The 14,051-nt window shown below is 41.4% G+C and overlaps 1 protein-coding gene across 1 annotated transcript; it reads left to right on the top strand.

The window, feature by feature from the left end:
* Nucleotides 1-1,942: 1,942 nt before the first annotated feature.
* LOC118818245 (proline-rich transmembrane protein 4) lies at nucleotides 1,943-13,561 on the top strand. Its single transcript, XM_036585460.1, has 4 exons — nucleotides 1,943-2,040; nucleotides 3,618-4,535; nucleotides 10,769-11,897; nucleotides 12,627-13,561. Exons 2-4 carry the CDS (start codon nucleotides 3,704-3,706, stop codon nucleotides 13,444-13,446), a joined length of 2,781 nt encoding a protein of 926 aa, XP_036441353.1. The 5' UTR covers nucleotides 1,943-2,040; nucleotides 3,618-3,703; the 3' UTR covers nucleotides 13,447-13,561.
* Nucleotides 13,562-14,051: the final 490 nt, after the last annotated feature.

Genomic DNA, 14,051 nt, shown 5'->3' on the forward strand with positions numbered 1-14,051 from the left:
CAGTTAACATAAATCATACACAAACTGGTGGGAATTGGATTTTATGGCTACTGTAAAAGGAGGTTAAATAACAGAAAACCTGCAACTGCCCATTGGCTTCAATTATAAATGATAATTATGTTTTGATTCAGTAGGTTATCTGTTGTTCTCTAAATACAGAGAAACATGTCAAAAATGGTTCTGCTAATTGACTGCATACTACAGATGTGGCAGATAGAGATCAGGTTGAAAACAATGGATTATTCTTTTCACTTTGTACAGTACACTGAAGAACTGAAGGTGGAAGATCTAACTCATTGTGCAGTTTGATAGCGTGTCATCTAGGGGACAGATTTATCTTAGAATAATTCTGTCTATTCGTGCAGTTCTGAAGTGTGCAGAGTTTTAAAACTAAAGATTTACGCCATTTTGCTTTTTGTCTGTGCAGGAAACGTAGGCATCCAAGCTTAAGGCACACTGTGTACTTTTGCTTCTGACACTAAAGACAGCGCCTGATGATAGTGCACTTACTCTGGGTGATGGCTGGAAACTTAAAGGGCCCATTGTCTACATTTTTCTTGCAATTTATTTTTGTTTTACAGATGTCCACTTAAAACATTTGTGTGGATTTATGTAATTATTCATTTTTACATTTTACATTTTCTAACTTCCCTTTATCGTTCAGAATTAAACAGGCTGTTTTTGTTACTGTGCCTTAAAGACTGTCATATGTAAACAAGCTCTATTCTGATTAGATACCCTGTACTATGCTTTGTTCAAAAACTGGTCAGAGCTTAAACACTCTTTGTAACTTCAGCATGAATGGGTGGGGCTAAACTGCTGTTGGCTGAATAGATAGATATATGTATATTTGTTAGCTCATTCAGCTCATTCAAAATCAGCTGTCTTTGTGGGTTATTGTCCATTTTTGGACTGCATGGACTGAGGAGTGAACAGTACATTTTGAAACTTCTAACAGTGTGTACTTACTACATTAGACTCTTTTATTAAAAAAAAAACACAAGAAATTTGGTTCTTTTATAAGCCCTTTAAACAGTTTAACAGAAGAAAATAATGCTGTTTTAACCATTGAGTCACTGCCACACTAAGTGAACTAGGTAACTAAATACACTGCATTAAGTGTTGCATATTGATTTGTTAAAGGGCCCATATGATGGAAAACAGACTTAAATGTGTTTTTTTAATAAAAGAGATTGATGTAGAATGCAAACATTATTAAGGTTTTAAAATGTACCGATCAGTCCATACAGTCTATATATGGAAACTAAGCTCCAAAAAACACTGTTTTGAATTCATTCTATTTGTAATGTAATGAAAAACACATTAACATATATTCACCTGTTCCACCTACAGCAGTTTAGCCCTGCCCATTCACTGTGAAGTTATAAAGAGGGATTCAGCCCAGACTGCTTTCTGAATGAAGCACAATACAGGACAGCCAATCAGAACAAAGCTCATTTACATATATCAGTCTTAAAGACACAGGAAAAAGCAGCCTAATTAATTTTAAGGTTTAAAGAGAGATTGGAAAATGGTCATGTAAAAATGGTTTATGTAATTACACAAGTGTCATAAAGCAAGAAGAATGTAGGACCTTTTAAACTGAATATACAGAAACACTTCATTTGCACCCACACAGGGAAAGGAGATCTCAACGTTGGTCCTATTTTGCAGTTTGCCCAGTGAGGTAACAGTGAGGAGGTCAAACACCTAAGAGAGCTAATCCTGTGTTGGCAGACAGAGACACAGAGAGAGGAGCTCAGATGAATAAAGCTGGTGTAGGGGGAAATCACATACATGCATTGACGAGCGTTGGGGGAAGGGCCAAAAGAGGGGGTGTGTCAGCCAGAGTGTGTTTCTGAGAGGGAGACTGAGGCAGAGGTGTGTGTTTGTGTGTGACGGAGCAAGAGCCAGAGCACTGAAACTCACACACATACACACAGACACATGCGCAGGACCAGGCAGAGATACAGCTTTTCAGGAGCAGAGCGGCGGCAAAGGATTACTCCTATTTCTGTCTCTACCTCCATGCTTCCTGGGGTGAGCCCCTTTCCTTTAGTTTAACCAGGTCTTATGTGCATGTGCATGTCTGAGTCTCATTAAGTACTGTTGTGTAGTAATGTGTGTGCAGTGAATGCAGAGGCTGAGGAATAAAACTGCACTGCTTGCTCATGTGGACCACAGAAACATACAGCAAGCAGAAAATGAAGGGGGGATTTTGGAAAGAGGAGCCAGAAAAGAAGAGGAGCACACAGAAAGGGCAAAGAGGAGTTGAAGGGGAGAGAGATGCAGTTGAGGTTTCTGCTGCAGATGGTTTAATACAGAGCCTTCCGCTGTACTGGAATCTAATGGATGCGAGCACTACTATGGCTATATCTTTAATCTTTAACATCCAGATGTTAAATTTATAACGAGCAGGCAGCTTTGTGCTAGTGTGTATGTGAGCTGGTTTTTGTACATTGTAGGAAATTAGAGAAAAAAAACAGGAAACCTAAATAAAATAGTCTTGATTTTATAAAGTGCCATTTACAAAATTACATGCGTTTTTTTTTTTTGTGAACTGAAAAATATTTCTTTTTTAAAATAATAAAATTATTTTTTTAGAATATCTGTGTAATTTAATTGAGATGCAGACAAAGTCATTCAGAGTGGTTTGATGTAAGATGGTGTCTTTTAAAGAAACTTATCGACTTCAATTTCTTTACAATAGTGGCAATAGGAACCAGGGGTCACTGTCTACAAGGCAAATAAAGCCATTTCATTTACTATCCAAAATAACCAGTGAATCTACATGTGTCTTCTGAGTTTTTATATGTAATGCTGATAATGGTGATATATTCATAAATCTGAAACAGAAGCTTACTTTGGGGACTAATTTGCCCCACAATGCTGTGCATGTACCTCTCAGCCATGAATGCGTTTTGAACACTCTCATAGCTATTATAAAACAGGCATCAGGCAGCATATTGGCAACAGTTTTATATAATATCTTTCTGTGAAGTAGATTTAAAGGCATAAAACTCTATGGATGTCTGGTTCCTATCACAACTGCTTTGAACAATTCTGACTTGGGAAGTTTATCTAGAATGGAGCATTTCATTTCAAAGCACTCTGAATGTGTTGAAATCTTAACAAATTGGTTGTGCTAAAATGAAAAAAATCAGCGGAATTCCCTTTTAAGATTACATTTAGGTTTAGGTTTGGGGTAATAAATTCTTACTATGTAGCGGTAGTTCCATATATAAAACATATGGGGCATATGTATGACCCTATGTCCTGGCACTGTATGAAAACAAACCTGTATGTTTGTGTGCCTGGTTATAATGCTCAGTGATTTTGACTGGTATGGCATGTGGAGTCCAGGTCACATGACTGATCAATACTAGTAGGGGAAGATTGATGAGGGCTGATGGGCTATGAGGTCGGAGCTTCAGCTTTAATCCAGTCATTCACAGCACTGGACCATAGAAGCTTTAGCACAGCACAGTGCAGCTGCAAACTGGGGCAGTTGCAAGATAACAGTCTGAGAGGACACTGCATGGATGCGCATGTAGGCTACTGACTAAAGCATAATTTAGCTAGAGAACTGAAACATGTCCTCCTTATCTGTTTCATAGGTTCAGTGACAGAGGAGCATGGAGCACTGAGATGGAGGCAGATAAGCGACTGCGTGAGCCGTGATTGACTGAAGAGGGTTGCAAGCATGGTCCCTCACAGTGGACCATTTGTGCTGGTTCTCAGTGTCACATTGTTTGGCAGCCTACACACTGTGTCCCTGAACAGAGATGGAGACAAACCAAGCTGGGCTCATACAAACCCAGTTACAGAGCTCACAGGCCATTCACAGTGGACCACCCAGACGTCTAGAGCCAAGATGGATGCCACTACTCCACCGATGACCAATTCACTCTTCTCAGATCTCACAATAAACTCTGAAAAGAACAGTAATGCCCCAAAGGATCTGGGGGAAGTCAGAGCATCGAACCTTAACAGGAGAAGGAACATCACTTTAGCAAATCGACTTTCAAGTACAGCATGGACAGAGAATACAAACTCTAAAACTGACGCAACAACTGATACTCCATCAATGACTTGGTCGGTCACTCAGGGCAATGAATGGATTCCTGTGACAGGCCATTCTGATTTGGCTGATTCGCATTATGGCAATTTTGCTCGTTCTTCAGGAACCACATTATTAGTAGCTCTGAGGCCTTCTCCTCACTCACCTACAAAGGTCCAGACCACAGATATTGGGCCTCCAGAATATACGGGAACTCCAGAGTTTACCCATTTCCATATGCCCCAGACATCTTCTGATCATGGAAGAGTAGAAACTAGACTTAGTGCTGACTGGACACTACAGAAGTCCAAAACCACTTCTCTGAGAGTGGATGTAAAAGAATTTTCCAATAGCGCAGGTCAAGGAAAAGGACGAAAAGACCTACCAACCACTATGCAGGACAATGGAGGAGTGGAAGATGAAGTCTCCAAGAAGACCCCTCTTGAAACAGTGATTGTGACCAATACCCCAAAAGGTAAATAACAATCATTTTATGACTGATACTGAGCATTCTATGCATATTTCTTAAAGGAAAGGACCTATATCCTACATTTTTCTTGTATTTAATCTTCTCTCTATTTGTGTCTTTTATATACCAAAAATAGTCATAATTAATTTTTACATGACTATTTTCCAGCGTTTCTTCATCCCTATATATTACCCCTGTATTATCCCTGTATTAAATAGGCTGTTTTTGTTTCTGTGTTCTAAAGACTAACATATGTAAATGACTTCTGTTTTGATTGGTTGCCCTGTATTATGCCTTGTACAAAAAGCAGTCCTGGCTGAACACTTCTTAGAATTTCAATATGAACAGGTGAATACACACAAATCAGCCATAACATTAAAGCTACCTCCTTGTTTCTACACTCATTGTCCATTTTATCAGTGCCACTTAGCGTATGCAATGCATTTGAAAAGTCTTCAGACCCTTTCGCTGTTTTCACAGTTATTTTGCCGCCTTGTGCTAAAATAAAAAAAAAAACATTCAGTCTTTTTCCCCCATCATTCTGCACTCAATACCCCATAATGACAAAGTGAAAACAGAGTTTTAGAATTTTTTGCAAATTTATTTAAAAGGAAAAACTAAAATATTGCATTCACATAAGTATTCAGACCCCTTAATCAGTACCTGAAGCACCTTTGACAGCAATAATCTTCTTCTTCTTGGGTATGATGCCACAAGGTTTGTACACTTGGATTTGGGGATTTTCTGCCATTCTTCTACAGATCCTCCTAAGCTCTGTTAGGTTACATGGGGACTGTCGGTGGACAGCCATTTTCTGGTCTCTCCAGAGATGTTTGATTAGGTTCAAGTCCGGGCTCTGACTGGGCCATTCAAGGACATTCACAAAGTTGTCCCTAAGCCACTCCTGTGTTGTCTTGGCTATGTACTTAGGGTCATTGTCTTGTTAAAAGGTGAATCTTCGCCCAGTCTGAGATCCCGAGAGCTCTGGATCAGGTCTGGAACAGTCTCCCTGTCCCAGCTGCTGAAAAACAACTCACAACATGATGCTGCCACCACCATTCTTCACTGTAGGGATGGTTTTGGGCAGGTGATGAGCAGTGCCTGGTTTCCTCCAGACATGATGCTTAGAATTGAAGCCAAAATGTTAAATCTTGGTTTCATCAGATCAGAGAATCTTGTTTCTCACAGTCAAACTCCAGGTGGGCTTTCATGCGTCTTTCATCTGTCTTTTACTGTCTGGCCACTCTGCCATAAAGCCAAGATTGGTGGAGTGCTGCAGTGATGCTTGACCTTCTGAAAGTATCTCCCATCTGCACACAGGATCTTTAGAGCTCAGCCAGAGTGACCATTGAGTTCTTGGTCACCTCTCTTACCAAGGCCCTTCTCCCCTGATTACTTAGTTTGGGGGGACCGCAAGCTCTAGGAAGATTCCTGGTTGTTCCAAACTTGGTCTTCCATTTAAGAATTATGGAGGCCACTGTGCTCTTGGGAACTTTCAGTGCAGCAGAATTTTTTTGTAGCCTTCTTCAGATCTCTGCCTCCACACAATCCTGTCTCTGAGCTCTACAGGCAGTTCTTTCCTCCTCATGGCTTGGTTTTTGCTTTGATATGCATTGTCAGCTGTGAGTGTCCATGTCTAATCAACTGAATTTACCACATGTAGACTCTAATCAAGGTGTAGAAACATCTCAAAGATGATCACGAGAAATGGGAGGCCCCCAGAGCAAAATTTCAAGTGTCATAGCAAAGGGTCTGAATACTTATGTCCATGCGAAATTTAAGTTTTTCCTTTTTAATAAATTTGCAAAAAACTCTAAAATTCTGTTTTCACTTTGTCATTATGGGGTATTGATTGCAGAATGATGGGGAAAACTTGATTTTTTTATTTTAACACAAGGCTGCAACACAACAGAATGTGAAAAAAGTGAAAAGGTGCATTGTAGGGTTCACTTTGTAGTTCTACAATTACAGACTGTAGTCCATCTGCATACTTTGTTTGCCCCCTTTTACCCTGTTCTTCAATGGTCAGCCCCCCCCCACAGGACCACCATAGAGCAGGTATTATTTGGGTGGTGGATCATTCTCAGCACTGCAGTGACACTGATGTGGTGGAGGCATGTTGAAGTGTGTTGTGCTAGTATGAGTGGATCACAGCAGCACTGCTGGAGTTTTTAAACACTGTGTCAATTTACTGTCCACTCTATTTGACACTCCACCTTGTAGATGTAAAGTAAGAGACGATAGCTCATCTGTTGTGGCACAGTCTGTGTTAGTCATCCCCTAGTCTTTCATCAGTGGTCACAGGATGCTGCCCACAGGACGCTGTTGGCTGGATATTTTTGGTTAGTGGATTATTCTCAGTCCAGCAGTGACACTGAGGTGTGCACAGGAAAACACTTGTTGGGCATCCAATGCTACATTCATGCAAGTGTCATTGCATCAAGGTCCCGTGACATGGGCCTTTTAAATATGCCAGGCATTTCAATATTCAGTTATTTTGGTTTAGTGCTGAATCTGATCATAAAGCTGAAACATGCTAAAATATGCTATCCCACTGTACAATCTTACTCTAACAAATCAACTATTCATAAAGCAGCTTTTGCTTTCCCTGATGTGTCTCCACCAACTTGACATCTTCAGTCTTCTCACAGTGCTCAGGTAGCTGCGTAGTGTGTGTTGGTGTCCCACACACCGCAGTGTACAATCAGTATTCCAGAGGCACAGGACCATTGTCCATCACCGCAGAGCGAGTGGGAAAAATGCCCCACTGCTTCACTGTCATACTCTTGCTATCTCCTCTTCATTTTCATTTCAGTAAAACCTTAGCATAGGATTATGATTAAGTGATGACTGAAAGCAAAGCCTATTCTTTTTAGTAGATCAGGTCACTATTCTATTTTAATTTGACATGATTATTTAATGCTATGTCTTTGCCATAAATCTGTGATTAACTTTGTTCTAGATTCTTCCAGCCAGTTTCTCAGATAGAGATTAAATGATTTTTAAGAGGAATTTTTGTTGAAAAATGTAATTTCTCCCTTACCTGAAATGTAGTCGATCCGCTAAGACATTCCTAGCGTCAGAAGTTTGCTTCTTTAGTTTTGCACTGAAGCTATAAAACTAATGTAGATAACAGCTTACACCCACTAATTAACATCAGGCAAACTGCATACCTAAATCTTTACACACTTGCCTCAAACTATGTTATGTTGCTAAGACTTGTTTATTTGTTATCTGATACTCTGTGATGTATGATGCATATCAAACTGGGTGCCTTCCAGGCCACAGCTCTATGGAGATTGACGTTTTTCCTATAGAACTCTGTATTAAATTCACTAAGGCCTGGCCAATTAGCTGAAGAGCTGAATCAGGACGCATATGAACTCAATGACATAGGCTACTGTTGTCTGTAATGATGGCCAAAAGTATGTTGAACGACCATCTTGAAATCTGAATTTTGTCAGTACTTAGCTACATTAGCCTCACAGCTTCACTGCACAACTTGGCTGATCTAGGTTGAGCAACTACATGAGGAGTGAAGTGAAAATAGTGAAAATAGTTTTATTGAAGCGTAAGTGAGGCAGTAATTTTCAATGAGGAGGAGCTCATTTATCCAGTGTGCATGTTCATGTGGATTATGTGAGAGAACACTAAGGCTGTGAATTGTAGTTTATTAGCTAGCTTGCATGTATCAGTTCTGGCCTATTTTACTGGTGTTTTGAACTCCAACAAAGCAGAAATAAATTGTGGGTTAAGTGTACAATTTTAAAATTTACTTTAACAATTCCATTTATTATATTTGCACACTTTATCTGATTGTTTTCTATTGCTTAATGTTTGGTTTTATCCTCTGCCATGATGGAAATAGCATTGACATCACAACTCATGCTGCACTGAAAATTTCAATGCACATGACTTCATCGTTCAACTTTGAAGGGGGCTATATGCGGGATCACAAAGTGAACAAGATGGTCTGGGTCACTAATTCCTACATATGTAGTACACCATATACAGAGATGATGGAAGAAGGAGCCCAGCACTCCATCATTTCTCAGCTTAAAGAATAATGTTTGACTTTCAAGAATGCGATTGATTCAAAGACACTCACAGATCAATAACCAATAATTAAGATTGATCATTTACCCTTCTTAGAATGCCTTTGTTATGTCAAACCACAATTTACAAAGCATAGAAGACTATTCAGGATGGTTTTTGCTCTATAGTGTAGGTAAAGGGGGAATTCTCCTGCAGTAAACATGATCCCCATCTGCTGCATCTGTATTGTACCATCAGTTGCCACCGACAGATATTTCAGTTTCCATGTACTGCACTACAAATGTAGCTGATCAGATCAGGTTGAATAACACTGGCATATTCCTGTAACACTATGCAGAGAGCAATAACATTGTAATCCATCGCCTTAATTGCCGTCACGCGCAGATATTGAAGTGATTCCACTGCTAAACGTGTGCCAGTTTCAAGTTTTTAAATAGTTACACGAATGAGAGCAGCAACAAGGTCAATGCCCAGTAATCTGCTCTGAGAGAGTGTGTGTTGTGTCTGTGTGTGACCCATTTAATGCAGTCCTACTTCCACATCTCTCCCCATAAAATGGACCAGCTAATTAACACAGCCTGTGTTTTAGGTCACTCTCAGCTCAGGGGCCTATTTGCAGATGCTTGTCTTAAGATGCTATTTTGTGTGAACTTGTGTAGCTAAAGGCTATGAAACTTGCATATTTTTATCTATTTAGGGACATTGGAGTGTTTGTGTGTCTTGCTGCTTAAAGGACCCAGTTTAAGCATGAATCACTTTTTTCCTCTTTTGGAAGGCTCCCTCTACTGGCTCATGTTAGCTCTGCATTTTGCAGTACCTTATATTTCACACCAATGCAGGATATTCCTATGCTTATGCAGAAGAACAGTGTAGCAGTTTTATTAAATGACAATTAAGTTTCAATGTGTCTACCAAAGTTACAATTCACTACGATTCATTGTAGAGTCATAATTCATGACCTTTCCCTCAAACATATGAGGACACATTGCAAATTATTTTTGATTGAGCATTTTTTTCGTTATTGCTTATACAGTCATATGCAAAGGTGTGGGTGTCCCTGCCTGGTCATATGACATGTTTGGTGATTTTCTGAGTGAAAAATTAGCACATCTTCTATTGAGAACACACTCCTGCACATTTTATTGTGCAATTACTGTTTATTTGCTGAATTTAACATATATAGGAAAATAAAGCATAAAATTTGGCCTGTGCATTTTCCATTTTATTTTTTTTTCTCCAATGTTTAACTTAGCAAAAGAATGGAAATTGTGCAAATTTGAAGAAAACTGTTATATTTCAGTGTGTTCTCTGTAGAAGATGCGTTATCTAATTTTCACTTAGAAAATAAACATTTAATTTGACCCAGAAAGTTCATACTTTTTGCTATTTTCTGGACAATAAGTTTATTTGCTGAGAAAAAAAACATTAATATGAGAAACAATGTGAATAACATTAATATAAAAAAGTAGTTTTATTTATTCCAATTGATTAATTTAACCATTTTCAAACCTCTCGTCAAGGAAGACAGGCATTATTTACAGTTATCCAATACCTGTTTTGGCTAATTTAACACATTTCATAAATTTAATAAATCCATGTGATGGCTGGAGAGCTTTGGGGAGAAATCAGGAATCAAACCTGTGTTCTTCCAACTAGCTAAAAACATATCCACTACTTTTCTGAAAATATATATTTTTTTTAAATAAGAACTTTTTTTATGAATGTTTGCATTTATTCTAATGTTACATGGTGTTTTTACAAGCAAAAATGAAAGTATTGTATTAAATGGTTCTGAACAATTTGCTTAGTTGCTTTAGACTTTTACACCATACTGTATGTAAACATGTGTGACAATATTTGTGACAGGGCTACCTTGAGAATGATGAACGACACATTCCATGCATTTTATCCTCTTTGTTGTGATGTCAGCACTCATTAAATATTTGGAGCAAAAGAAATTGGTGTAAATCATACCAAAAATATTATTACATTTTAGTTTTATGTTAACAAAACCTTGGTAAGCACTGTTAATTGCTTAATTAGCAGTGAAATCCAAGAAAATTCAAAATAAGCCAAGGTGTACCCACACTAGATGGCCAGTATAGCTACTGAAGACTTTAACTGGCCAATAGCAACCATATGTAGTGTTTTCATCTGAAATACATTGTTTGTGGACATTTCAGGTTTCTCTGCGCTTGACAACAACGACTTTGCCGAATCATCCTCCCAGCCTGACTGCAACCTGGACACCATGGGGGTCTGCAACTCCTCAGACCCTCTCTTGAGTCCTGGTTTCTCTGACAACAACCTCCCCAGTGTCCTGTCTCCTGCTTCTCCAATGCCCCCACCTAATGGTGATCTGGCCCCACCCCCTGTTGCCCTAACCCCACCCATGCTGGTGCCTTTGCTGTCCGACTGGAATGCTGCCATGGCGACGTGGGGGCTAGCGTGGGAGCTGCACGTGTATGGGCTGGGGTGTGTGTTCTCACTGGTGGCTGCACTCTCTGCCCTCAGCCTCTTATGTCTGCCCTTATGCTGGCCTTCTGGCTGCGCCCACTTCAGCCTCCTGCACCTCCTGCAGCTGCTGGCTGGCTCTAGCCGTGCCCTGTGGCTGCTCTATGACCCATACGGTCAGCGGGAGCGGCTCCCTGTGACCTGGTCACGCCTTCTGCATGAGGCCACTTATCCATGCCTGACCGCCGCCTTTGGCCTACTGCTGCTGCTGTTGTCTGGCCGCTCTCGCGCCCAGTTGCTCTCACAGACCACCCTGCGTCGCTGTGGCTGCCTACTGGCTGCACTTGTGCTGGTGCATGTTGCTGTGGTGATGGGATCTGTGGCCATTCTGAGGCTTTTTCCTGCCCTTCCGGTTGTCTCTCTGCTGCCCCCTGCTGCATTCTTTCTGCTGGCTTCTCTGTTCTCCTTCTCATACCTGCTGTTCTACTGTTGCGCCCGCACTGATGCCAAGCACATTTACAGGTTGAATGAGATGTCACCAGACCACCCAGCTAGCCACTGCCCCCTGGCGGAGGCTGGTGTGTGGGAGAGGGCCGCAGGGACTGGCCTTTTCTCAGCACTTTTCCTCCTAGCATGTGGAGGGCTCAGGCTCTATGCAATCCTGCATGCAACTGGGCTGACAGATGAGGAAACAGTGGGACTGATGCCCTGGTCCTGGTGGGGCTTTCAGCTCAGCTGCAGAGTGTGTGAGGCGGGGGTGTGTCTCACCCTGGCGCTTGTGGTCACACACCCTCTCCTGTGCTGTGGAGGAGCTGTCCCTAAGCTTGGCCGCTGGAGCTCGGTGTTTAACAGGCAGAGGTGAGTAATAAGTAGTTTCATTTACTCAGTTGCATTAGCTTTATTATAATTCTGACTAAGAAACTATCAAATGTAGATCAACAATTGATCCATTAAGGCAGGGGTCATTAACCCTCCTCTTGCAGATCTACCTTCCTACAGGTTTCACCTTCAACCCAAACCTAACACACCTCATTCAGCTAATCAAGGACTTCTAAAGACAATAATTAGATGGATCAGTTGGGGTTGGAACTAAAGTCTGCAGGAAGGTAGATCTCCAGGAGCAGGGTTGATGACCACTGCATTAAGGTATGTAAGGTATCATAGTATCGGTTGTATTGGTAAGTTGGGTGTTGACAGAGATTCAGTTTTGTAAAATGGTACAGGCCTAATCCAAGACCTCATCTGGATCTGGGAAACTGGCCCTTTTTAAACTCTGTTTTCTGTTGTTTTCAGTTTCTTACTGTTCTGTTGGTGACAGCACCCAGACTGCTTTGCTGTTGCTTGAGTGTTAGCATTTTGTTTTAGACCAAAAGGACCATAAATATGGCAGAACAGCATGTAACAAACTTCAGTTCTTATGTTGATAAATGCTTCATATTCTAATAAGTTCCACTGCGGTTCTGTACTAAAGAGTTATTTGACCTGCTACTCTGTTATTATTACTTTCTCTTGAGTCAGTATTTCACTAAGTAACAATAGTTGTACATGACGGTGGATTTAAGCTTCCCTGCTCACCTCTGTCATCAGGTCATCCACAGGGGGCGCTACTGCAGCCACCAAAACCACCATCCTGTCAAGCGGCTGGTCCAAGAGGCCTGGAGAGAAACTGAGTCTACGGGATGGTATGGTGCGAGATGAGAGTGAGAGTGTGCCCCTCTACACCCTAGCAGAGATGCCACTCAGCGAATCAGATGGCTTGGACCTCCATTATCCAAGCAGCCCTCAGAATCAGGCAGCCCGTCAGCTCTCCGGGGCCACAAAGGATGCCCAAGTGGTCTCTCAGGGGTCATCTTTTGCTAGCCTTAATGGCGATTCCACAGTGGACCTTCGACCTCCGTCTCCAATCGACCTGCGACGCAGCATTGATGAGGCTTTGAACAGTGAGGCCCTGTTCCGGCGGAGTCTCTTCAGCTCCTCCAGGCTTTCTCTCAGTACACGCGGGCCTCCAGATGGACAGCCCTGCCGGGGAAGCTCCGCTGAGCCTGTCCTGTACCGCACCGCCTCATGCGGGGATGTGGATTCCCCTCGTAGGGACACAAAAACCAGCTCCCTTAGTGGAGGCCCTAGAGGTCATGGAGGTCAAGCAACTAATTACAGTGACTACACTACCTCCAGATGCCAGTCGTCTCAGAGCAGCCTGCCCAGGGGGAGCCTGCCGAGGGTGCAGTCGGGACGCCCCTCGCAGAAGCAGTACAAGGTCCTGGACTCCACCATCTCCAGAGAGAGTATATATGAGAAAGAGCATGCTTACACACAGGCTGACGAACTGGCTGTGCAAGCTGAATTCATCAGCGTCTGCAGACAGATAGATGCACTCAGTGTCAGCAGTGACACAATCGAACTGTAGAAAAATGGAACAGGCATCATGACTGACGAGAGTTGCTCCAATATATAAGGTTTTGTATGTACTTGAGTTGCTCTCCAGCTCAAGTGCACGAGAACTCATTGTTAAAAAGGGATTCTGCTGGGGAGCTGCAGCAGTTTGAAAGAAGATTATTAAGAAAGTGAAAAGACGGCTTTGGCTTCAAGAATGCACTTTCAGGTCAAGTTGCACATAAAACTTTGAGAAACATGAAAACCATGGCACTTAGAACATTACAGATTGGATAATTTTAGTCAACTTCGGAGAAGCAAATGTGGTCAGAATTACAATTAAAAATGCAAACATAATTCTATAATTTGGGTGCAGATAAAAAGGCCTCCTTATGTACAGTGGCACTGTGTGACTACTGATGCAAGATACAAACTTACAAATGTTTTCTCCATCAGCAATAAGACCACATTTAACACTTAAGAACATTTTTGAACAGACGGAGGTACAGTAGTGGACAGAGTCGGAGACCACTCTTCATGTATTTAATTTACAGTCAAAATAGCTGTTCATGTACAAGGTATTAATTTGTCAGCATCAGGAAAAAGGCAGAGAGCATATATTTACAATAGAACATTACA

This window comes from Colossoma macropomum, unplaced genomic scaffold (assembly GCF_904425465.1).
Source record: "Colossoma macropomum unplaced genomic scaffold, Colossoma_macropomum, whole genome shotgun sequence".
NCBI classification, from domain to species: Eukaryota; Metazoa; Chordata; class Actinopteri; order Characiformes; family Serrasalmidae; genus Colossoma; species Colossoma macropomum.